At 32.4% G+C, this 25,697-nt stretch overlaps 2 protein-coding genes across 2 annotated transcripts in view; both read right to left on the reverse strand.

The window, feature by feature from the left end:
* Positions 1–25,697, reverse strand: part of LOC149478428 (uncharacterized) — a 91,944-nt gene that overhangs the window by 52,105 nt on the left and 14,142 nt on the right. The gene's annotated exons all lie outside the window — the stretch shown is intronic.
* Positions 4,538–5,966, reverse strand: LOC149478429 (uncharacterized). Its single transcript, XM_089709181.1, has 4 exons — positions 5,931–5,966; positions 5,353–5,544; positions 5,139–5,244; positions 4,538–4,933 (listed from the first exon to the last, which is right to left on the reverse strand). Exons 1-4 carry the CDS (start codon positions 5,964–5,966, stop codon positions 4,683–4,685), a joined length of 585 nt encoding a protein of 194 aa, XP_089565307.1. The 3' UTR covers positions 4,538–4,682.

Below are 25,697 nucleotides of genomic sequence, written 5' to 3' on the forward strand. Positions count from 1 at the left end.
ATTTTGAATAATTTTCCAAACAAGTTAATTTTCATATCGTTTATATGTTGAAGTGTTCAATATATGTATAACCTTCGAAAATGTTCAGTATCAAGGCTTCGGTTTATTCAGCGTTAGGATAAGTAACAAATTATTGCAATAACGCATTTATAGGACCGTAGGGCTTCATGTCTTGGACGAGGTATGCTGTTACAATTTTTTTGAACTCAATATCTACGCTATAAACTGATTACCAACGGTTAGTGCAAAATAAATTAAAGACAGATTATCTTTTATCTTTATTAACCCGCCAGCACTCGCGCCTCAAGAAATTACATCAGCACTCGCGTGTAGAGCATTTTGCTCACGTTTATGAATGTCAATAAATGCATGTTTTACCAAAAAATATGAATAAAAAAACATTTTATTCAATAAAATACACATTATTTATTCTACAAAATATATATTCAAAGAGTTAACAATATTAATCTTTTTTATTTTAATTAACAATCATAGAAACTAATTTGCCAGTCTTGTCAGGCAGTCTTACGGAAAAAATTCGACAAAAAAAACTTTTCAAAAAAAAAACTTAACTAAATACATATAAATAACTAATCTTCGTCGTATACGCGAGCTTTACACATATCACATACTGTACGACTATGCTCGGTACATAAAAATTTTTGGCAGTAAATGAAGCTCTTTTTGGTCTTGCGATTTTTGCGTCTTGGGCAAACCGCGCAGATACCATTTGGTTTTTCTTCTTCTGGTAACTCAGATTCTGGTAAAAAAACGATTCAACACTTGCTGAAGAGGATATGAAATATTTTGGAAGGTGCTTCTTCTTTGGATATGTGTCTGTGTTAGTTGAAAAGCTAGTTGTTTCAAGTAGTCTTTGCGCGTGATGATTATACCCGTATTTTCTTTGTAAATGATTTGACTGTTGATTCCGGCTATGTTTAGGATCGTGAAAAATAATCTCAGCGGCCATCTACATGCCACTCTTGCCACAGAATACTCTTCTTTTAGTCGATCCACAACATCAACACCTCCTTTCGGTTTATTATAAAAGGTGATAATTTCTGGTTTCGCGGTAGTTCCAGTTGTTGGATCGATTTGGTCGTCGTTATGAAGTGTACTTATCATAAGAACATTTTTTTATTCTTCTTGTTTGGTACGTAAGATACCAGAACCTTGCTCTTATGAAAACCAAAGATACTACTAGGTTTTGGTCTAAAATAAAATAAAATTTGTTCATCCCTATATCACGATCACGATCCATCTATAACAGAAATTCATAATAGATTACTATTTCAGTAATGTAAAATCATAATATTACATAAAATTAGCAGTAAAACAGTCGCTAAGATGAAAAAAAATAAAGTCATGAGTAAAAAAAAGTACTTGCGTCGATACCCGCGCGATGAGCAAAACGCCGCCTGATGGTACACGGCGCAACAAACCACCTCGTCCAAGTGACTGGCGCACACTTTCGAGAAGTGAACTGCATACAGGGGTGGGGGACGGAACAAAACTCAGCTACCAAATGAACGATGTACGTACGAATAATTTTGACAAAATGGCGGGTGTTTTAAATTTACTGTGAGCAAAATGCTCATAGCGCGAGTGCTCGCGGGTTAAGTCTATTATTGGTTCACGAGTTAAAAAATTGTAACAGCGTAATTGCAAGACATGAAGTAGGTACCTACATATATGTAGATGCATTTGTATAATAATGTATTATATTTTATCCTAGAGCTGATTAAACCAAAATATGAGGATTGTACATTTATAGGAAGTATTGTGACGACAATATACCTACTAATATTATAAATGTGAAAGTCACTCTGTCTGTCTGTCTGTCTGTTACGCTTTCCCTTTTAAACCTCTCCACCGATTTTGATGAAATTTGGCACAGACAATCTTAAGACCCTGAGAAAGAACATAGGCTACCTTTTATCAAAACACCACGCGGGCGAAGCCGCGGGCGGAAGCTAGTAACTAATAAATATAAAAGATAACCTCGTATATTTTGTACCACCCACTAATTCCCATAAGGCGCGGGTCAAACACAAGCGGTGCGGGCGCGGGCGTGCCATAAGCGCGCCTCTTCAATCTGTTTTGCACCACATCCTTCTTATACATTTTGTATGAAAGAATTTTGGACAGGCGTCGAGGCGGCACGCCACCGTTGCGCCGCGGGCGTACCGCAGGCGTACCGCAGGCGCGCTTCCCCCATCGCATCCAAATAGAGGTCAATTCACGGTCATACACAATCAAAAACAAATCGGGTGGTAGGAGACGGTAGCCTGTCAGTCAAAAATGTGTTCTCTCTGTGTGGAATTATGTAGAGCTGCTATTACATACCCTTCTTCGTTTTGTTTTTAAAGGTGAATTGAATTAATCGATGAAATGATTTACACAGGTGATGGCAGTAGGGAAAGTGAAAATGAAGAAGAGCATAATGAAAGTTCCCATGTATTTACAATGTCAGAAATAAAGATAATCCTGATTTTGATTGTGTTTTTTATTTATTTGTAATTGTAATAATATTGTGGAATGATCAGCAGGCTTACTCTCGAGTTTAATTCCAATGTCGATACATCGGAATTTTAACATTTCGTACTCTTGAGATCGACACTAGCGCCACATTGGTTTCAAATTGCGTATTTCTTACGAGAACTAAGTGGGATTGGGATCGGGCTATGCCGTGCGCTAAATGCTACTCTTGAGTTTATTTGACAGCGGTCTATTGAGTTGATATTGCGTTCGGATTGCTTGTCAATTGTGATTTTTCCAATAGCAAAAGTGTAACTTTTTAGGAATTGTTTTACTATTTTAATTGATTTTAATAAGTTATTGGTGTATAATATGGCACGGTTAGCAGTTATTTATAGTATTTTGAGTAATTCCCATAGAAAACAATTAAAACAACGACGAGATGAGCGTCGTATGATGCGATATACGGATAAAGCGTTTACCATGAATGATGAAGAATTTAGAGCGAATTATAGAGTAAGTAAGGTTTTATTTGGGGAAATTTATGAAGAAATCAAACCTTTTATGCCAACTGATAAAAGAAGAAGTGATATAGCACCAAAATATAAGGTACGTATATTATCTTTTAATTCTTTAATAATTGACTTTTTTGATGTTGATAATATTATATAGTGATATACATAAGAAAAGCTTTAGACTTGTATAATTTTTGCAGGTTTTAGTAGCATTGTCTTTTTATGCGACTGGGAGTTACCAAAAATTAGTTGGATGCACGTATGGTACTCTCATGTCACAACAATCTGTTAGTCGCAGTATAAGGGATGTGACGGCAGCTCTTAACAATGCAGTTATTCAAAAAAAATGGATTAAGTTTCCTCAAAATCGTCCGGAAAGAGATGCTATAAAACGAAGGTAATGCAAAAGACAAATACCTAATTTTTATCTACCTTTTATCTTGGATTATAAAACTGTTTTTTTTTTGTGTTTTCTATAAAGCATTGTTTCATTAAGTTGCACTTATTTTCTAGATTTTATGAAAAATTTAACATTCCCTGTATTATTGGATGTATTGATGGCACTCATGTAGCCATGATAAGACCTAAAGATAATGAAGAAAGGTTTTTTAATCGCAAACATTTTCATTCAAGAAATGTTATGATTGTAAGTAATAATTCACTTAATAATCAATTTGTTATAAGTCCATGTTTTTAATTTAATATGTATTTTTAGATTAGTGATGCAGATTTAAGAATCTTGTCAGTAGATGCTTCATTTGGAGGAGCATCGCATGATAGTTTCGTGTGGAATCAGCACCCCGTTTAACAACATTTAATTACTTTAAATAATAATGGAGAAAATGTGTATTTACTAGGCAAGTAAATTATTTAAATAAGTTTATAGTAGGATTTTTGTATTTTTGAATCTATTTTGATAAATAGTTTTACATTTCAGGTGATTCTGGATATGCACAGAGGGAGTACATGATGACACCTATATTAGATGCTCCTGATGGCTCCCCAGAACATCACTACACTAAGTTGCACTGCTCTGCAAGGAATACCGTGGAACGTACCATTGGTATATTAAAAAATAGGTGGCGTTGCTTACACAAACATAGAGTGCTGCATTACCATCCAGATACAGTAGCTAAAATTATCAACGCATGTTGCGTGTTACATAACATATGTATTAATAGAGTAGGTGTTGATCTTGTAGAGAATACAGCAGAGTGTGGTAATGAATGCCCTGATGTCTCTTCTCAAGAATCAACTAGCAGCACAGCTGCAGCTGCTGAACTAAGACGAGGAATCGAAAAACGAAATATTTTAGTTCAGCAGTTGTGGGCAAGTAGGAGGTAGGTTAAAAGCAAGGGAAGTTTTATATTATTTGTTATAAATTTTCTAGTTATGTTTAGTTATTTGGTATAAAATTGTATTTTTTCAGCTTTGGTAGTTATAAGTTACCTACTCAACTTATTTTTAAATGATTAATCTATTAAGTTGTTAATCTAAGTTTTGACATGTGATGATGAATGAAATGAATAAACTTTTTTTATTTAATCATAGTATTTATTTCTATACTTTCTACTAATATAACACAAATTAACAATTAAAATAGAATGATACATTACCTAACAAATAAAAAAAGAATAATAAAAAAAATTATTTCAACACATAAGTACATAATAATATAATCTTGAAAAGTTATTGACTGGGCATTTTTCTTGCAACTTCTGAAATTGCATTAGCAATAGATAACAAAGCATTTTCAATATTGCTAACGCTCTCTGACAATTTGGTTAATGCTTGCGCTGTAATTAATTCGGCTTCAACCCGCCGCGCTTCGATATCCGTCATCTGCTGCATGTCAATATCCACCGTTCTCTGTATCGAGGACCGGCGTCGGCGGGGTCGCTGTGGAAGGGTACTTTGAAGTGGCGTCGCAGGCGCAGGTACTGAAATATAATCATAAAAAATGTAAAATCAGCACTTGAAACATCATGTTACAAATTGTTTATGTTTAGAAAAAAGTCAATAAAATAAAATAGTGAAGTGTTACATGTTCGAGCTGTAACAAAAAATCCCAATTGTGGTTGAGTGACTATGGGTTTATGGAGCATATTTAAAATAATTTAAAATTCCTAAACTACAAATATTTACTCGTGGGTAATTCTTGTACTGCCTCATTGTGTGACGTTATAATTGTGGAACTATCCATTTCCACACTTTCTGCAGGTATTAAAATGTTTTCCACTACTGGTGCAGACTGAAACAATGAAAAGAATATTATAAAATTTATTAAATATTGAGAATTCTAAATGTAATGTAATGTAAATTTATATTACAAAATTGTACGTTTATTTAAATATATTACCGATTGAGGAAATGGGTCGACTGTCAATATTGTATCACGCGTCGCAAATTCTTGTCCCCCCATTACTGCCACTAATCTATTGTCTAGGGCAGACAACACTGCTAGGTTGTCTGTCCCTCCCCCAGTACGTGTCATTGAAGCCGAGAGATCTGCACAATGTTTTTTTAGAGCACATTTCTTCTCAGCCCAATACTGAAAACAAATGAATTTTTATCTTATTGTTAATGATTTAAATGCAGTTTATATAAATTGTTAAAAATATCTGAGGCTCGACTTTGAGACTTGCTTTCATGTTTGAATTTTAATGAAATTATTCAATTTAATATTTAAAGTAACAAGTATTACCTTAGCCCAGCCTTGTCTTATTATATAGCTAGTATATTTTTTTACTTACCCCTTATGTAAATCTCTCGTATTAGTTGAGTAACTAATTAAATATGAATTCAAAATTATAAATATCTAACTCTCGCAACTAAAATAAGATTCACTCTTCTCAACCACTTGAATATGTTTAGAATATTTGAAATTGGAGCGCGTCTGCGTTGGGTTGCAGAAAAGGCAACGATCCTCCCGCATACAGCCAACGTCAAACGTGATTTTATGATTTTGACCATTTTCTATCGCTCAAATAGATGGAATATGTTAAAAAGAATAAAATTAAATATTTATTTAACTCAGAAATATTTATTAGCCTTGTTTTTTAAAGGATAAAGCATTTAAAAGTCCTATTACCGATTAATCATAAAGAGTTAGACGACACTATTGCGGCCCGTCTCATAGCTAACTTCACGTGTAACAAATAATCGCGGGGCAATCCCAATTTCAATCCAATGTTGTCAGATTGTTTTCAAGAGTACGAAATCACGTGACTGCAAAATTAACATTGGGATCGGATTGGTCTTAGATTGGAATTGAAATTAGGTTGAAGAGTAAGCCTCCAGTACTGTAAATACTTTTGAACTGAGATTTTAATGATAAGATTTATATGGTTTAAATGTAAACCTGTGTTTGAAAACCATATTTTATCTATACTAATATTATAAAGAGGAAAGGTTTGTATGTATGTATGTATGTATGTATGTATGTATGTATGTATGTATGGTTTTCACGCATAAACTAGGTACTGGACCGATTTTGATGAAATTTGGCACAGATAATCTTTAGACCCTGAGAAAGAACATAGACTACCTTTTATTGCGAAATATGTACCACGGGCGAAGCCGGGGTGGACCGCTAGTACAATATAAATTTTGTGTTATTTTAACCTTCTTTTCTTCCATCATTACACCAGTACTACTTTAAAATCACTTTAAAAGTACTATAAAATTTTCCAAGTAAATTCCAACATTTTCAACAAAGATATATTTGCAATCGTGGGGTTATCCTCGCTATTTACTTACAAGGAATTATCAAAACAAAATCGTTACTTTCAAATTAATGTTAATCTCTTTTAGCACAAAAAACATAATTTTACTAAATTATGCATGAAGAAAATGCATTTAACCACTCTATATAAATATCATTTTCGCCAACAGCGCGCCCGATGCGAACAGCGCGCCCGCGGCGCGCCGGCAGTGCGCCCGCGGTGCGCCCGATGCGCGCCGCGCCGCTTGTATATGTCCCGCGCCTAACACAGTCTACCAAACAAAACCCTGATATTATGTGTGTAAGATGTGTATGTGTGTGTGAAGAAGTATGTGTAAGATTGGAACTTGCTTTTATCGCTCTAATAGCTAACCCCGTTTTATTATTGTCAACACTTTGGTAGGAACAACTAATTACATTTCCCGTAGCCGGAGGCCCCAAAAGAAACTCAGATATACTTAGAAACTACATTTAATGGCTAAAATGAGACTTTTACACCCATGTCTGCACGATGCAGACCGGAGTTAAAGAATGAATTTATACATTTTAATAATTATAAAGACGTAAGCTTGGATGCTAACTCAGGGAAATAGGACCCACATTCTATTCCCGTGCGAACGGCGTATTCATCAAGTTTCGTATGAAGGCAGGGCCGTAACTCCTCCCGCCGAAGTTCAGCGACCATTTTTGAATTTTGTCAAAAAATGTTGCTGGAAGCTGGGGCTCATCTGCTCATCTGTGGTCCTCTATAAAGTATATGTGTCGATCTGCGTCACATCGTGTTCCAAATGGCCAAAATTAAGACTTGGAGTATCACGAAGTCCTCTTGTTGCATTTATAGCAAGATTTTAGATGAGCGTGGCAAAGATAATATGTAATGTCGTTCATCTAGTTCTTGCGTCGTTTCTTTTGAGAGTGAAATAACTGTCGTCTCGCAGGAACTATTTAAGGTTTGATTCTTAATCTGAATGAAGTCCTGAATACAGTCCGGCTTCGTCTGAATTTGATTGTTTTTCGATTCGTAGAGATACCAGATATTATACTTCGGGCATTCAGCCTCTATGTACAAGAATGAGTTACTGTTAGTTGCTATATATGGATAGGAAGGGATGAGGGCCTGCCTATTCTTTTTTGGAAAAATAGCTAAATGAAATAAATCAAGAATATCTGTAGAAACTAATGGAAATTTAAAAATAATTACAATTTGCTTATTCGAAAAGTAGTAATCCAGGCTTAAGTATATTATAATATTCCCTATCTTTTAATTCTAATATTTAATTCTTATCATAAATGATAACCTTATTTCTTAATCATCTTCCTATGTTCTAACTGTTTCCATACGTACCTAACATTGAATGATGAACTTAACATATCTAATAATAGACTAGAGTAGATAATTTTTGAAACAAAAAAAAATCGCAGTCGGATGAAACCCATTAGAAAAGGAGGGGAATATGATAAAAATGTAAGGAAAAATAAATTACGGTCAATCCGAGTTCGGGAAGCGGGAGGGGGGAGCTTTTAAGAGAAAAAAATGGTTTCTCTCGATTTCCGACAAAACTACAAGTCCTATAGAAAAAAGTTCAATGGCAAAGTTGTAGGTAATTAAAAGTTCTACAGCTTTTGTATTCACAATTTTTTCACATAACCTAAAAATTTAGGTGAAAAATTCAAAAAACCAAGTTTTTGGTCTTTTATTTCTATCTACTTCAAAATTTATTTTTTTTCTACGAAATTTGGTGGAAACTTACTTTATTATGCCCCAAATACACTGTAATTTATTTGATTGAAAATATTTATTTTTTCGCCTTATTTTGAATTAATACCAAAAAAACAACCTAATTTTCAATCGAAAAGTCACCCGTCAAAATATCAGCTTTTTTCAAAAACTTGGGGTGCCTTTTATTCATTGAAATTTCTACTTTCATATAGTGTAAAAAAAATAAACACCACCATAGTAAATGTTCTCAGGAAATGCATACAAACAGTCTGAAAATTAGCTTTTACTAAATCAGACACACTTCTCGAACTACCTGAAATGTTTTTATCGACATCATTTTGCTTTTGAATATGCTGTAAAATATTAAACTTAGAACAGATAATTATTTTTCTTTTGAAATATTACCGAAAAGCCGATACAAGAGAAGATATAGAGATCAAGAAGTGTGCCTGATTTAGTAAAAGCTAATTTTCAGACTGTTTGTTTGCATTTCCTGAGAACATTTACTATGGTGGTGTTTATTTTTTTTACACCATATGAAAGTAGAGATTTCAATGAATAAAAGGCACCCCAAGTTTTTGTAAAAAGCTGATATTTTGACGGGTGACTTTTCGATTGAAAATTAGGTTATTTTTTTGGTATTAATTCAAAATAAGGCGAAAAAATAAATATTTTCAATCAAATAAATTACAGTGTATTTGGGACATAATAAAGTAAGTTTCCACCAAATTTCATAGAAAAAAAATAAATTTTGAAGTAGATAGAAATAAAAGACCAAAAACTTGGTTTTTTGAATTTTTCACCTAAATTTTTAGGTTATGTGAAAAAATTGTGAATACAAAAGTTGTAGAACTTTTAATTACCTACAACTTTGCCATTGAACTTTTTTCTATAGGACTTGTAGTTTTGTCGGAAATCGAGAGAAACCATTTTTTTCTCTTTAAAGCTCCCCCCTCCCGCTTCCCGAACTCGGATTGACCGTAATTTATTTTTCCTTACATTTTTATCATATTCCCCTCCTTTTCTAATGGGTTTCATCCGACTGCGATTTTTTTTATCTTTTCATTATTTTCAAAGGCTTCTACCCCAGTCTATAAGGTTTATTTTATTTAAGAATTGAATTAATGTGAAATTAATTTTCTTTTGATTTTCCACCATCTGAGAAAGAATACTATGACGGCTATTTTACATCATTAGATGATATAAACTGAATGCTGATGATTTTTTTTTGAAAAGCTTAAATGAAATTGTCATATTTTATAGCATTTTTGTAATCCAAATTAATACCGGTAATATGATCGATCCTAATCTTCACAGTCAGTAAAGCTATTACAAGCATAGTGTGTAAAGTTCGGATCATATGTATACCGATAAGGCGATTCACTATTGAATACGAATAATTCTCGGAATAAAAGTCAGGGCCGTACTCAGGTGGATATAATTGATGCATATTCATTTCACGCATTTTTAAATAATTATGTGTTAAAGGTAAACCTCTAACAGGTTTACTGAAATGCTTTTCTATCATTTTTACTAATTATTAAAATTATTTTTATTCTGTAAAAAAGATGCATTTAATTCTCCGTACAAAAATTCTAATGATTAAATTAAATTGAATGAAATGAAAAATTTATTTGTCACAATTTTTAAACGTTTTTTCAATTGAAATCGGCCGCATATATATTGAATTCTTGAACCTAAGGCCTCCTATAAACCGCGAATAAAAGCTTGTAGAATAATTTTTATATGAAGTGTACGTTTTGTCTCTTTGATCCTGAAATTATTTATTAATGGATTTTGAATACCTACTCAATTTTGAGTATGCTATTCGAGTTAATTGTAATTTTATTCAATTTATCATTGATTAAGAAATTAGGCTATTCACTACCTTCACCAGTACTTATATAACTTTATAATCTACATAGTTAGTCTAATTAATATTAAAATAAATCTCTACTATTTTTTAAAACTAGTCTACGAGCAGCCTAACTCAATGTAGTGCTCTCGGGAATTTGACTTTCACGGATGGAAAATCATGGAAAGGAAATTAGGACTAAAAATAATATAAACTAGAAAAAGGAAGCAACACAGAACTATTCTATGTACTTACCAAATCTGGTTACTTTTTGGGATCGATGTTTGATTTAGCCTCCAGGCCGCAGAAATCGTAGATTCTGGATCCTCGTAGCGATAGCAAGGTTACTATCTATGCCACGTTTTTTGAGGATCCTACCGACTGCGCCAATTACATTTCCCGTAGCCGGAGGCCCCAAAAGAAACTCAGATATACTTAGAAACTACATTTAATGGCTAAAATGAGACTTTTACACCCATGTCTGCACGATGCAGACCGGAGTTAAAGAATGAATTTATACATTTTAATAATTATAAAGACGTAAGCTTGGATGCTAACTCAGGGAAATAGGACCCACATTCTATTCCCGTGCGAACGGCGTATTCATCAAGTTTCGTATGAAGGCAGGGCCGTAACTAACTTGTAATTATTATGAAGTGATTCATTTTCTGGGTAATATTAGTTAATTAATGCTTTATCTAATATTATTATGTTTGTTTGATGTTCTGATTTAAGTGATGTTATAGGAGCTAGAGAAGTAGGCTCAAATTCAAACATTTATTTATTCAATAACACTTCTTATAGAAGGACTTTTGATTCGTCATAACATAGTTCTACCATTTCCCACCAATTCGGAAAGCAGTCTCTACAGAGAATGTAGATATAACATAGAGAAAAAAATCAAATACAAGGATTTCTACGTTGTTTTATTGTTTAAGTATTTTTAGGTAAACAGCATATTAAAAACTATAAGTTCCACTGAACATAGTACCTATGTGAGATGCGTCTTCCATGTTAGGTACATTATATAATATTACACGTCTATTTTTCTACGATAAAATAATGGACTATCATATAAAATATATTTTAATTCCAACCAGCTGTTCGCAACTCGCACAATTTCATAAGGTTTATAATATCAGTACGGACACTAAAGAAAGTAACCTACAAACGATATAACATAATAAAATATCGTTTCAGAAACCGACAATAGAAAAGCACAGAAGAAAATTGCACCATTTCCCCGTAGAGTGCAGGACCATTGCTTTTGCCTGTAAAGTTATAAATTATTATCCGAGAAATATTTAACACGGTTTGAAAGTATCGCGGACAGTTAGAGCGGTAAATGGCACGGTTTTACAAAGATAGTTCGCACTATATAAATTATTGTGTTTATATTTTTCAACTTAAAATGTATGCTTGAAGTGCGGTATATCTGTACTAATAGAAATTTTATTAATTATTTCGAGTTAAACTGTCTGTGATGAATTAGCGGGAATTTGTGTGTGTGTGTGTACGTGTATGTGCATTTTATATCCTTATACCCCAGCCACACTATGCTACTCGTCCTGCTACTCGTGCTGCTCCTCGTCCTGCTCATCGCGCTGCCGCTCGCCTCGATATTGCCGTCTGGCCACACACTGCTCTACTCGCGCGATTAATCGCGACGCTCTTCACTAGGGATGGGTCGTCGACCTATTTTTCATCAACGAGACTAGATATAGTTAAATGTCGTTCATCAACTAGTCATTCAACTAGTTAAAATCTTCGACTAGTCCATGTGTAAAATAAATAACTATTATTAAATAAATTCTTAAAACAATAAATTCTAATCTCAATAAAACAATTAATAAATATTTATGCTTTCTTACAAAAATTATACTCCCTAAAAAAAGTATTACTAAAAAACTTATTATCGTTTGTTTTTATAGTTTAAATTCAAAACATTGGTCTTGTAAACCAAAAATATTTTTTTTTTAAAAAACTTCAAAGAAAAGAATTTATTCTTATCAATAAGACTGTTTAGCCGTTGAATTCAACTAGTGCATTGGTGAGCGATGGACTAGTCGAATCGTTGAGTGTACATATAGACGGTTAATTTAACTAGTCCGTTGATTCCATGACGCCCATCCCTAATTCGCACTCGTATTGCCGGTCCTTTGACTCGCGCGCAAAAGCCGACAGCAGTGAGCAGGACGATGAGCACGACGAGTGGCATGACGAGTAACGTGGCCACACTACGTAGTACGTCCCTGCCTACTTCCCTCGTCACTTCCCATACCACTCGTCGAGTCGTGTGGCTGGGGCATTATATCATGCACCTCATTTATAATTTTAGCAACCTGTGATGGCTTCGAAGCACATCTACAATTGAAATATATAAAAATCTACGGAAATGTTTGTTCACGCATTAGTTTGAAACTAATCAATAAATTGATTTAAAAAAAATGTTTTCAAATTTATTCGAATTTTTGCAATTTATTTCAAATTCTTTGTTAAAAATAATTAAATACTTTATTAAAGTGAACATTACAAACATTCCAAAGAGTCATTCATTATAGTTTTTAAATACTATTGAACCAAAAGCAAGGACCCTAGTTATTCTGGTGTAAACTTTAAAACGTCGAACGTCTATTTTAACTGCACGGTGCTCATTCATTTTTAATTCGCTTTGTTTCAGAAGAGAAACGACTCGAAGTATCTTTCGACTGTGAAAACGGAACTTTTTATGTTGTTCAGTCAGTTACTGTACGATAGTTTTAGCTTTTAGCGACTGCGCAAAAAGAAGGGTTAAGTTTGAGTGATCTTATGTTTCGAATGTGTGTGATATAATATGTGATATTGTGTGTGATAAGTGTGTGATATAATCGTGTTAATCGTAGTGCGTTCGCGTAATTGTGAAAATAGAATTGTGTGTACATTTAAATAATTAGACTAATCAACTTTCTTTTTCAATATTTGCACACCCAATCAATGGGTAGAATGTATTAGCCACATAATATTGTAACATCTATAATTTGTAACTACATTCTTGCAAATAAATATAATTTGAATTTGAATTTTGAATTTGAATTTTGACTTACCTATGAGGACGAGGTGTTATTGTAATCATCAATATTATTTCTCATATTCCTAGTTGTAAAAGGTTAGGTTCAAAGCGAAAAATTGAAAAAAATATTAAATATTAACTTTAATTAAGTTGTAAACAAATAAGTTGTACAAATACAGAGAAATTAAGAAAATAACGACAAATCAAGTTTACTAAAGCAGTAATTTTAGTAAAGTTGATTATATATGTGGTATAAAATGTTATTGTTGTATTATTATTATGACTTACCTACATAGATAAATAAAATAAATTGAACTAAGATAAATATTCGTTTTAATAACTGATACCGATACTGGGAAGTCCACAAGAAAAACGAGCTTATAGGCACAAAAAATTTTGATTAGGTACTTTTGGCATACGTATATTTCTTACTGGCAAGAAATTTCCAGCAAATGTTTTTACGAAATAAATCACAGACATCTTTTGAAATAGGAATTTCTCACAGAGGTCTTAGGGACTGGAATAAAAACCAATTTTATAATTGGACATATTGTTTGTTTACTAATTAGCTAAAGAAGACGAACCAGTCTTTTATATTGTGTAGTATTTCAGAATAAACAGACAGACTGACAATTAATGTCATCATTATATTTCTACATTAGTAACTTCAGCTAATAAACCCAGCAGTATTTGTATGAAAATATAACAAATATTTCAACTATAAATAAATGAATAAGGGCCGATTTTTCAATGCTTGGATAAAACTTATCCGTCCAATAAAGTATTACACCATAATATTAAAATGTCACGTAAACTGTCAAATACGGGCAATTAGAATACGTTTTTAAAATGGTAGTTTGATACATCATTCGACGAATAAGTTTTATCCGAGCATTGAAAAATCGGCCCTTTATCATATTTAACTGTTGACCACATTTTAAGATAACGTCAATTAAACCGATAAAGAAATCTAATAGCAATACACAAAGGAACTACATGGAGAATAAAGATATATTTTTAATTTAAAATAACAACAATAATTATTATTTGATAAAAATCTAACAACAATAAAAAGAAGTATTTACACCTACATACCACAATTATGATAATATACAACCCTTTCTTATTAATAAATCACTCGCGTCCCGTATAACCCATATAAAACTATTGCTCAATGCAATAACGTTGAAAAAATGGAATCTCAATTGTTACACATGTTATGGCAATGTTATTGAAGTTTGAAAATTTTCCAATTTACGACTTTTGAGGCTTATTATTGCTGTCACGTTCACAAACGTGACCCGTGATCACGTTGTAGGGCTTTTTACGATATATTTTTTCAGTTTTGGCGGGTAGTTTGCGAAATAGAAAAAATTGTTTAGTAGTGAAAGTGTGGGATTCGTGTTTAGTGTCTTGTAAAAGCGTGATTGTATAATATATCACAATTACTATTATATCGTGTAACTTCACGTTTTATAGAGCTTTTTGCGGGTAGTTTGCGAAATAGAGGAAAATAATTATAGGAAAGTTGTAATATAATAATCTTAGATTAATTCTCTTATGGATCTTATTGCTCTATCTGTTAAAAAAACCACATCAAAATCCGTTGCGCACTTTTAAATATCTAAGCATAGTACATAGAGACACACAGTTGGAATTATCTTCGTTTTATACTAGTAATGGTTACTTAATTATAATAATTATTTTGTAATTCACAAATTGTAATTTGGTTAATTCAAATTAGTACATCTAGTTAGCAGTAATGAGTTTACCAATGCACTGCAGCGGTGGTTTATAATTAGTTGGCTTAACTAACGTTACAAAAGAGCGACGTTGTTTAGAAAATTACAATATATCTATACTATCTATACTTATAATATTATAAAGCTGAAGAGTTTGTTTGTTTGTTTGAACGCGCTAATCTCAGGAACTACTGGTTCGATTTAAAATTTTTTTCGGTGTTAGCCCATTTATCGAGGAAGGCTATAGTTTATAATATTATATCATCACGCTAAGACCAACAGGAGCAGAGCAATGCGGGTGAAACCGCGGAGCACAGCTAGTACATATATAAAGGTGATGTAGTTTTTCTTAGATCCTTATAAAAATACAATGCCTACTCCTAACATACATACGAATTTATCCAGTGTATATAGGAGGATACGACTTCAAAGGAATGCCACACTGAAAACCAATTAAAAACCTTATACGCAAAGAAAATCTGGGTTAACATTCCGGCGCTGGAAGGGCTCTCAGTTTAAATTCAGTTGCTGAAGAATTCGTAAATGAGACTACACGTACTTCCAAAATAGGTAATATTTTTCACTGTAGTGATACAGGGACAAAAACCCCCGAAGATGGTGCAATTTCATATCCTACTAGTAGGTAATCTAGTAATATTATAAATGCGAAAGTTTGTGAGGATGTGTGTGTGTTTGTTACTCTTTCACGCAAATACTACTGAACCGATTACAATGAAATTTAGCACACATATAGAGGGAACTTGGATTAACACACAGGATAGGTTTTATCCCGGAAATCCCACGGGTACGGACTACGGCAACTATGCGGGTTTTTCTTTGACAACGCGGGCGAGCCGCGGGCGGAAAGCTAGTTTTAAATAATAATATGCTCGTCTAACTTATACAGTTGAATTTGAATTTGAATTTATAACCCGTTTAATAGCGTTCCATTTTTAAAGAAAATTGTTTCATTTGTTAAGAACCTAACCTAAATTAAGACCTCAAAAAATATATTATAGTTAGCTCACTGGCTACTAGTTCACTACTAATTCCTCACAAAAGGACACAATAAATGAACAGAATAAACCAAACAATACGTAATTTAGAGCCTAAATAAACTGATCGTATTTCAAACAGTTGAGAACAAACAACGAAATTACAAACAAACAGCAAGTTAGAAGGTTCCCACAAACAGTTTTACATACCTAACTTCGTAACAGGAAAGCATTTTAATAATATACGAAACGTATTATACCTAGCTATAATATGATGAGTGATGACGTTATATTGTATTGTGAATTTAGTTTGAAGACTGATTTTTAAATTAGCATGCTTATAATTTTAGACTACAGTCCCATGTTGAAAAAATTATGGGTCATTTGAACCACCAGGTAACCTATCTAGAACGATATAAGAGCATAAAATAATAATATTCAGCACTATGCCGTCACTTGTAAGCTGTCCAACTGAGTGCAGGTGAGAATTCCAAAGTACAGGTAGAAATTTTTTCACCTTGTCTCCATGATTTTTGTAGGGCGTTGCGGAATAATGGATTAAAAGCAGTATTAGGAATAGTATGACACAGATGCCGTACAAAATCGAATGACCAAATTTACCCTTGCAATAATTGTCGGAAAATAAAAATAAATTCCAATTTTGTGGACCACCATTCTTGTACGGCATCTGTGCATACTATTTATACTAGGCATACTATTTCACCGCAACGCCGTACAAAAATCATGGAGACAAGGAGAAAAAATCTCTACCTGTACTTTCGAATTCTGTATAAATACCTATATCATTTAAATGAACTGTAGTTGAAATAATAAAAAAAAACCTTGCCAACTTTGTCTTAGTTTTTAGTTAGTCCATTTTAACCGAGTGACCCAATTTTGTTGTTCCCTTAGTTGAAGTAAATGTCGGACAATACAAAAAGGTTCGGTACAATTACATAAATAAATGAAAGTAATACTTTAACACATTTTTCACATTCAAATGTGTAATTTGTATTATTTTGGTAGCTTTTAATGAACCTGTAATAGATCATACGAGGTGAATATACCTACTACATACACTAGCAGTCATAAAATATTAACGTATCGAATTGATAACCATCAATTTAAACAAAAATTCCCTAAAAATCTAAAACTAAATGCCTAATCAATAAATCTAACAAAGTCAATTAACAATTAAAGGTCCAATAAATTGAATTGGATTTTATCTTCCAAACCCCGCTGCAATGTAAATCTATTCAAATAAAAAGACCAATGAATAATTGCTTCAAAAAACCTCGCTCAGCGAAAAACAGACATACCGATTTTTCCCTGCATTACGCTATTTTGTCGCGGGTCAGCGATTTTTTCCGCTTGTTTTTGATTGAATAATCAAAGCTCACATGAATGTTGGTTGAAGCTGCGAATTCATATGTTTCCTTTGCTATTGTACCTCTATTAAGATAATATTGTGGTGAAAGGGTTTGACCTTCTTATGACCTTTCGAAAACCTTTCAATGGAGAAAGAATTGGAGAAATCAGGCCTGTTTCGTGTTTCCATGTCATGTTTGGAATTGGTAAAATCAGATCTTTTTCGATTTTCCATTTCATCTATACAATAATGATGGTTACGATCCATACTAATACTATAAATGCGAAAATAACTCTGTCTGTCTGTCTGTTACTCAATCACGCCTTAACTACTGAACCGATTTGCATGAAATTTGGTATAGAGATATTTTGATACCCGAGAAAGGACATAGGATAGGTTTTATCCCGGAAATCCTACGGGAACGGGTTTTTCTTTGAAAACGCGGGCGAAGCCGCGGGCGGAAAGCTAGTATATTATAAAATAATTTTTCACATTTATTGGTTGATAAAAGTTGCCTATTGAAACTATGTAAATACAATCCTTATCCACACTATGTAGAATTAAAATATGTTAAATGTTTCGTGAAAATGTAAAATAAAATACACATTCCAAAATAAACGAGCTACATATCAATTATTATTTATTATAACTACAATTTTATATCTGCTTTTAGTAAACTATTAACGATGAAAATCAATTAATAAAGGTACCTACTATTTCATGAATGGGATAAATTTAGTAAACATAATAATTATGTGAAAATGAAATTTAGTAATACATATTATAAATTCTAAAGTTTGTGACGATGGATGGATGTTTGTTATTCCTTCACGTAAAAACTTCTGAAGCGATTACAATGAAATTTGGTATGTAGTATGTACATAGGCTACTTTTTATCCCGGAAATCGCACAGGAACGGGAACTATGCGGGTTTTTCTTTGAAAACGCGGGTGAAGACGCGGGCAGAGATCTAGTTGAGTTATTTTGATACAAAATTCTCGTAAATTAGGTACATTAGTTTAGGAATAGGTAGTAAACTATATTTTATACCCCAGCGATATAGCAAAACATTATTTTCCGATTCAATTAGGTTTTAATTTATTTTATTAAATTAACTAGCTTTCCGCCCGCGGCTTCGCCCGCTTTGTCTAAAACCTAATAAATTATATACTAAAACCTTCCTCTTGAATCACTCTATCTATTAAAAAAACCGCATCAAAATCCGTTGCGTAGTTTTAAAGATTTAAGCATACAAAGGGACATAGGGACAGAGAAAGCGACTTTGTTTTATACTATGTAGTGATAGGTTGAAATGGCATGTAGGTCATAATTCCTGCACTTTATAATATATTATTGTATATCGTGATAACACATAATTAAGGCTGCAGTTTAAATTATTAAGCAATTATACAATGGTCCGTATTATGCTAAATATTGTTTGATATTCATAATATCTATATGAAAAGGCGTAGCCTAATTAAATACCATATATCACATATTATTTAAAAGAGGAAGTACTAACTTTTTTGTTATTTATATGTTTATCAAAACTGCTTTTACGATTTAAACAATTTAATATACATTTTAGAGAACATTGGTAAAATATTATTTATGGCGGTTCCTATAGGGTATATTAATTAGTAATTACCTATAAATAAATAAAAATATCGTTTTATATACATATTCATACCTATAGCTCAAGAAGGTCTACACCAAATTCAATTTTATATTTTCAGAAAAATGTTCAACAATAGAGAAAAAATCAAACGGAATATTTAAGCAAGGAAAAACAGCTGTACAATAATGTAATTACCTTCAAATAGAAATTGTTATTATAGAGGGTTCTTTATCGTAACATATTATATAATAATATGTAGGTATATCGTTTAATTTATTCCTCAATGAAACCGCATGGGCGGGTCAGTAATTACTGATACGAATATATAATTATTATAGACCTTAAAGCGCATCACACACGGTGAAGATACTGAAAAAAGGAAAATGAAAAAATTCTGACCATCATTTTTAGGGTTCCGTAGCCAAAATGGCAAAAACGGAACCCTTATAGTTTCGTCATGTCCGTCTGTCCGTCTGTCCGTCTGTCCGTCTGTCACAGCCGATTTACTCGGAAACTATAAGTACTACAGTGATGAAATTTGATGGGAATATGTGTTGTATGAACCGCTACAAAAATATGACACTAAATAGTAAAAAAAAGAATTGGGGGTGGGGCCCCCCATACATGTAACTGAGGGATGAAATTTTTTTTTTCGATGTACATACCCGTGTGGGGTATCAATGGAAAGGTCTTTTAAAATGATATAAAGTTTTCTAAAAAACATTTTTCTTAAAGTGAACGGTTTTTGAGATATCAGCTCTCAAAGTCGTAAAAAGTATGTCCCCCCCCCTCTATTTTTATAACTACGGGGTATAAAATTCTAAAAAAAATAGAGGTGATGCATGCTAATTAACTCTTTCAACGATTTTTGGTTTGATCAAAGTATCTCTTATAGTTTTTGAGATAGGTTGATTTAACTGTAATTTATTATATTTGCTGCTACGGAACCCTTTGTGCGCGAGCCCGACTCGCACTTGGCCGGTTTTTCTTTTTGTCATTGCGTACTAAGACCCCTGTAGAACCGCCATCCTGTTACAAATGACCCGAAATTTTGTGTCAGTATCTCCCGGCCTATAGATGGCTTATCGCTTGGTATTTTAAGATATTGAAGGTAAAATATATATTATCTTCGTCGTGTGTTATGGCTCATAGGATTTGTATGGCGAGCGATAATCGGAAATATGCTCTAAGATAATATAATATACAAATTTTATTTATTTATTTATTTATTTAAATACTTTATTGTACTGCCAACAAAAAAAACTTACAAAAAGAAGACACAGCACAGATGGCGGCCTTATCACTTATAAGTGATTTCTTCCAGGCAACCAACATTACATTATCTTTAGTTTATTTTACATTATCTTCACCGTGTGTGATGCGCTTAACAGTCAAACAGGAAAATAAATTTTCGTATATTTTTTTAAAGAATATTAACAAATGCTCTTCTCGGTATCTATTTCTTCTATATTATTTTGATGTACAATGTATACACAAGATTTTGTTTCAAATACAGACGTTTTTGTCTTCTAAATTCTAATAAATAAAAGAGATTATTGTACTATGTGTGTAATGATTAATTATTCACATAAGAAAGTACAGTTAGATAATGAATTATTTTGCTATTTCCCTCTGAAAACTCTAAGTACCTAAATAAAAGGGTATTTGTTTAAAACTTTACGGCCTTATTCATCAGAAAGTTGGATAAAACAATTTAACCTTCTATTTATATCAAGTAATTGCGACCTGAGTAAATTATTCGTTATTTAGGTTCAATAAATCGATTGAAACACTTAGGTAATATTTACTCAGACTGAAAGGCAATAAAATTGTTTTATGTACAAATAACATTATCATAAAATTGTTTGGAAGTACATTATGTATGTAGTTATTCTGTCTTTTGAAGTTATTATTATGTTTTGTAAATGTTATCCAAACGAATGATCGTCTAATATCGAATAATGATATTAGACGACCATTCTTTCTTTTGATTCGATCAAGAGGACACTATTATTATTAACTATACAGGAAATAATTTGTGCAGCAAAATCAGTTAAGCTTTCTTATAAAGAGACTTGTTAAATTTCTGTTCAAAAATTCTTATTTCTAAATATTATATCGTCGTTATTTATTTATTTATTATCCACATATAAATAATGTATTACTCATGTACGTTTCACAAAATATAAAAGTATATTTTACTTTTAAGATCCCAACGTATTAAAACACAGTTTAAACATAGTATATTATCATAGTCTATAGTATCATATCCACATATAAATAATGAATTACTCATGTACGTTTCACAAAATATAAAAGTATATTTTACTTTTAAGATCCCAACGTATTAAAAACACAGTTTAAACATAGTATATTATCACAGTCATAAAGCACCTAGTTTCAGCATTGACTTATTTATTCAGTGTCTCTTTTGTGTCAATTTATTTGCTGTTACAACTTACAACGGAAGAAACAAGCGCTTTTAACATTGATTAAAAAACTTTTACAACTAAAGGGCAAAAAGTGTTTAAGCCGAATTCTAGATTCCAACTCTTGCATCTTGCAGGCTTGTTATAAGATTATAAATTTTATCGAATTGAAATATTTATTACGATTTATTAGCATATTATTTTTTTTTATTTAATATTTATAGGTATAAAATATATTATACATATAGGTATTTTTGAATTTGAAAGGAAGATAACATATTTACAAATTCGTTGCATATTAATATAAATACAATATGTGCCCGAGGGTTTCACCCTTGGAAAATACAGGTCGAAAATTCCATACCCTATTTATTTTTCCCAACTAATTACGTGTATTTACATTAATTGATTTTGAAAGCCAGTGGCACCTAATGGGTCGAGAATCTTCATCTATTTTTATTACAAATTTCATCCAAATTAGTGCTTTTGCTTTGTCCTGAAAGCGTTACGAATGAAAATACATACTTTGTTTTAACAATATTAGTGCAGATTAGAATTTTAAAAATAAACAAAATACATTTACAATTCATTTTTTATAGAACGTGGCATTAAATAATTATGCATTAGTACAAATAACAGCGTGTCGTTTGAACGGTTTAGAAACTAAATATGCTTGAAATAATATATCGTTAGAGGAAACGTTTTATCTATACTGCATGTGCAAACTGAATTTACGGGTTAGAATAATACAGTTTGCCGCAATAATATACATTAGAGCTATTATTATACTTACTTAGTTTACAATAATTTTCAAATGTAGTGTAATTAATGAAACTTTTCGTTTCGTCTACCTTAGATATTATATGTATAGGTACTATAAAATTATAAAGCTGAAGAGTTTATTTGTTTAAACGCGCTAATCTCAGTTGGATAGCCCATTTATCGAGGAAGGCTATTAATAGGCTATATATCATCACGCTAACACCAACAGAAGCGGAGTCACCCGGGTGCACCCGCAGCTAGTGTCTTATAAAATACTAGGTTCCCGCCCGCGGCTTCGCCCGCGCAGTCAAAGAAAAACCCGCATAGTTCCCGTTCCCGTGGGATTTCCGGGATTGCGTCATTTTCCCGGGATACAAAGTAGCATAAATCCTTTCTCGGGTATCAAAATATCTCCATACCCATGAAAAATGGTTCAGTAGTTTAGGCGTGATTGAGTAACAGACAGACAGACAGAGTAACTTTCGCATTTATAATATTAGTATGGATTGCCAATTTCATAATCTAGACTTATTTTTATAATCAACAAACAATAAACTATATCTACTATTAAAACTAAGTTCAAAAATAAAATTCACAACGTTCAATCAATTATATTAATTTACTTGTATAAAAGCTCTCCTATTTACTATTTGAATAGTACCTATAGCCAAATCAAATACCTTTCAAGACTGGGCAAAAGCAAAGAAACCTCATTTTCAGTTTATCTGCATATTATCCGCATGGCTGCTCTAACTGAGAAGGAAAATATCTATAGATAAAATGTACCTCCGTCTGTGATTATTCATCTATATTATTGCGTGAATTACCTAGTTCTTTTACGAGACTATAATTTTGTCGTTCCTCATTTCTTTTATGTTTATCAACTATATTTTCACAAAAATACTTACCTAAAGATTCTAACTCGTAACTAAACGGGAACCAATAGTCAAAAGCAATTTTGAAATAAACGCTAACTTTAACTTCGGCGATAGCACATATTAAGGTCTTATTAATTATTATCTATATAAATAAATATACTTAATATTAATTAATTAATTTACCTAAATGGTGAACATTTACAATAGAAATTAATAAATAACCACAGAATATTGCTACTGCTAACACACAACTATAAGATGAATGCGGGTACTTTAGGATAAAACAACTAAACTACCGTCATATATATTTTTTTTATTAAAAAACATCACTGAATCTTTAACCATTTTGCACTTAAATATAAAGACTATTTTCGCCAATTTATTGTTTATAAAATTGCCTTCAATATGGACAAACTGATTTAGTAAACAAAAGAGCATTCGATATGTTTACATAAGTTGGAGAAAATATCTAGTTGTCAGGGCAAATTTAAAGAAGCCAATAACAAATATAAGTTCAGAGTAAATAGGTCGTGAGTAGAAATGTTTGGCAAGGAAACATGAGCAACGAAGTTTTCATATCGATATAAGATTTGTTTTGAATATTTATAATGATATTATGTTTTATTTCTTTATAATCAAGTTACAATACCTTATTAAATATAATTGAACAGTTCGTGAGTTTATTATCATCATTAGGCGGGTTTCCACAGAACGAGCAGCCTCGCGAAGCATTTGCTGCGCGAAGCATTTGCTGCGTGAAGCATTTGCTGCGCGAAGCATTTGCTGCGTGAAGCATTTGCTGCGCGAAGCATTTGCTGCGTGAAGCATTTGCTGCGCGAAGCATTTGCTGCGTGAAGCAGCTCGGTCAGTGTGGACGTGGCTCGGCCAAGGAAAATGACAGCTCAAGTCATTATTACATAATATATTAGTGACATAGACGTTATAGTAGGTACCTATAATTATATTAAAACTATGTATACACTATACGCCCGCGGTTTCGCCTGCTTAATTTCAAACCTATAAATTGTATACCTACTAAAACCTTCCTCTAATAAAAAAAACGCACGGATCATAATCTGTTGCGTACTTTTAAAGGTAATAAGCATACACGTAGCCTGTAATAAGACACACAGGCGGTGAAAAGCGACTTTGTTTTATATTTTATAGTGGCTGCTACCAAATGTCAGACATATAGTAACACTTCAACTCAAGACAATATAGTTACAAAAAGAACCACTAATTATTTTCACAATCATACGATATGCCTTTAAATCATTACTTCAGAGCTAAATAAACTGCAGTGTGTACCAGCCACAACAAGGTTTGAGGTTTCTCTTTAATCAATAACGTTGATTCAAATTTCAAATACGGCACCGTTTCAATGTTACAGTTTTTGATTTGATTTCTTCTTTTGAATTGAGCATGGAAACATGATACCTAGGTACTCCTTTTTATTGGAAATCTACACTAATATTATAAAGAGGAAAACTTTGTTTGATTGTAATGAATAGGCTCATAAACTACTGGACCGATTTTGATGAAATTTGGCACAGATAATCTTTAGACCCTGAGAAAGAACATAGGCTACCTTTTATTGCGAAATATGTACCACGGGCGAAGCCGGGGCGGATCGCTAGTATTAAATATATTCGTTGTATTGATTAATAATTCAGTAGAATTAGGTTTGGAATTTATTATAACGTATTTAAGGTGATTGCAACGATCTGTTCCCAGCCAATATCCCGCTAGATGGCGCTGAATTCTACATTTCTAGTTTATTTGAGTTTTTGCGTAATTGGAATAGTCATCAAACCTAGGAATAGTCATGGCGGTTACTGAATATTATATTTTATTGAAATATGTTATATCATTGCCTTAAAATCCACCCAATTCGGTAAAATTATGCGTTTTAACATCTGTCATTGCATACAGGGTCGTTTACACACACAGACGTATACAAAAATGATAAAGATTTAACTCTAGATGGCGTGAATGTAAAGCGCGTCACACACGGTGAAGATACTACCTATAATATTTTATCTAATCTAGTAATATTTTATATTACAGTATCTTAAGGTATCCGGTATCAGCGTTCTGACCATCATTTTTCTTTTTTCGCTGTAGAACCGCCATCCTGTTACAAATGACCCACAAAGGAGAATGACCACGGGTGGTATCGGTAAAATTTTAGTTGTGCCACGTATTCGTTATATTGTTAATTCCTATTTGTATTTATAATGATCATATGTATCAATATTAAGTCTTAATTAAACCGGATAAATTGAAATAATAGTAAAAGTAAAAGTTTTTCTTTTGAAACATGTATGAACTTTCGCATTAGTAGGAAGTAGGATTGTTATAAAAATAAAAGTTATATTTGTTGGCGTAAACTATTTTATTGTAATTTTGGGAAATAAATAATGTCAAAATTGATTACCTACAATAAAACGCAGTTTTATTTTATTACCTACATTACACTATTGTTTTTTTTTTATCAAAACATGTATTTGAAGTAGCAAATATGATATTATGCTGATCCAAGCATTTTCACTCAAAACTAATA

This window comes from Colias philodice, chromosome 22 (genome assembly GCF_061535455.1).
Source record: "Colias philodice isolate Cphi_HAF_F1 chromosome 22, ilColPhil1 Martin Lab GWU primary, whole genome shotgun sequence".
In the NCBI taxonomy this organism is placed as follows: Eukaryota; Metazoa; Arthropoda; class Insecta; order Lepidoptera; family Pieridae; genus Colias; species Colias philodice.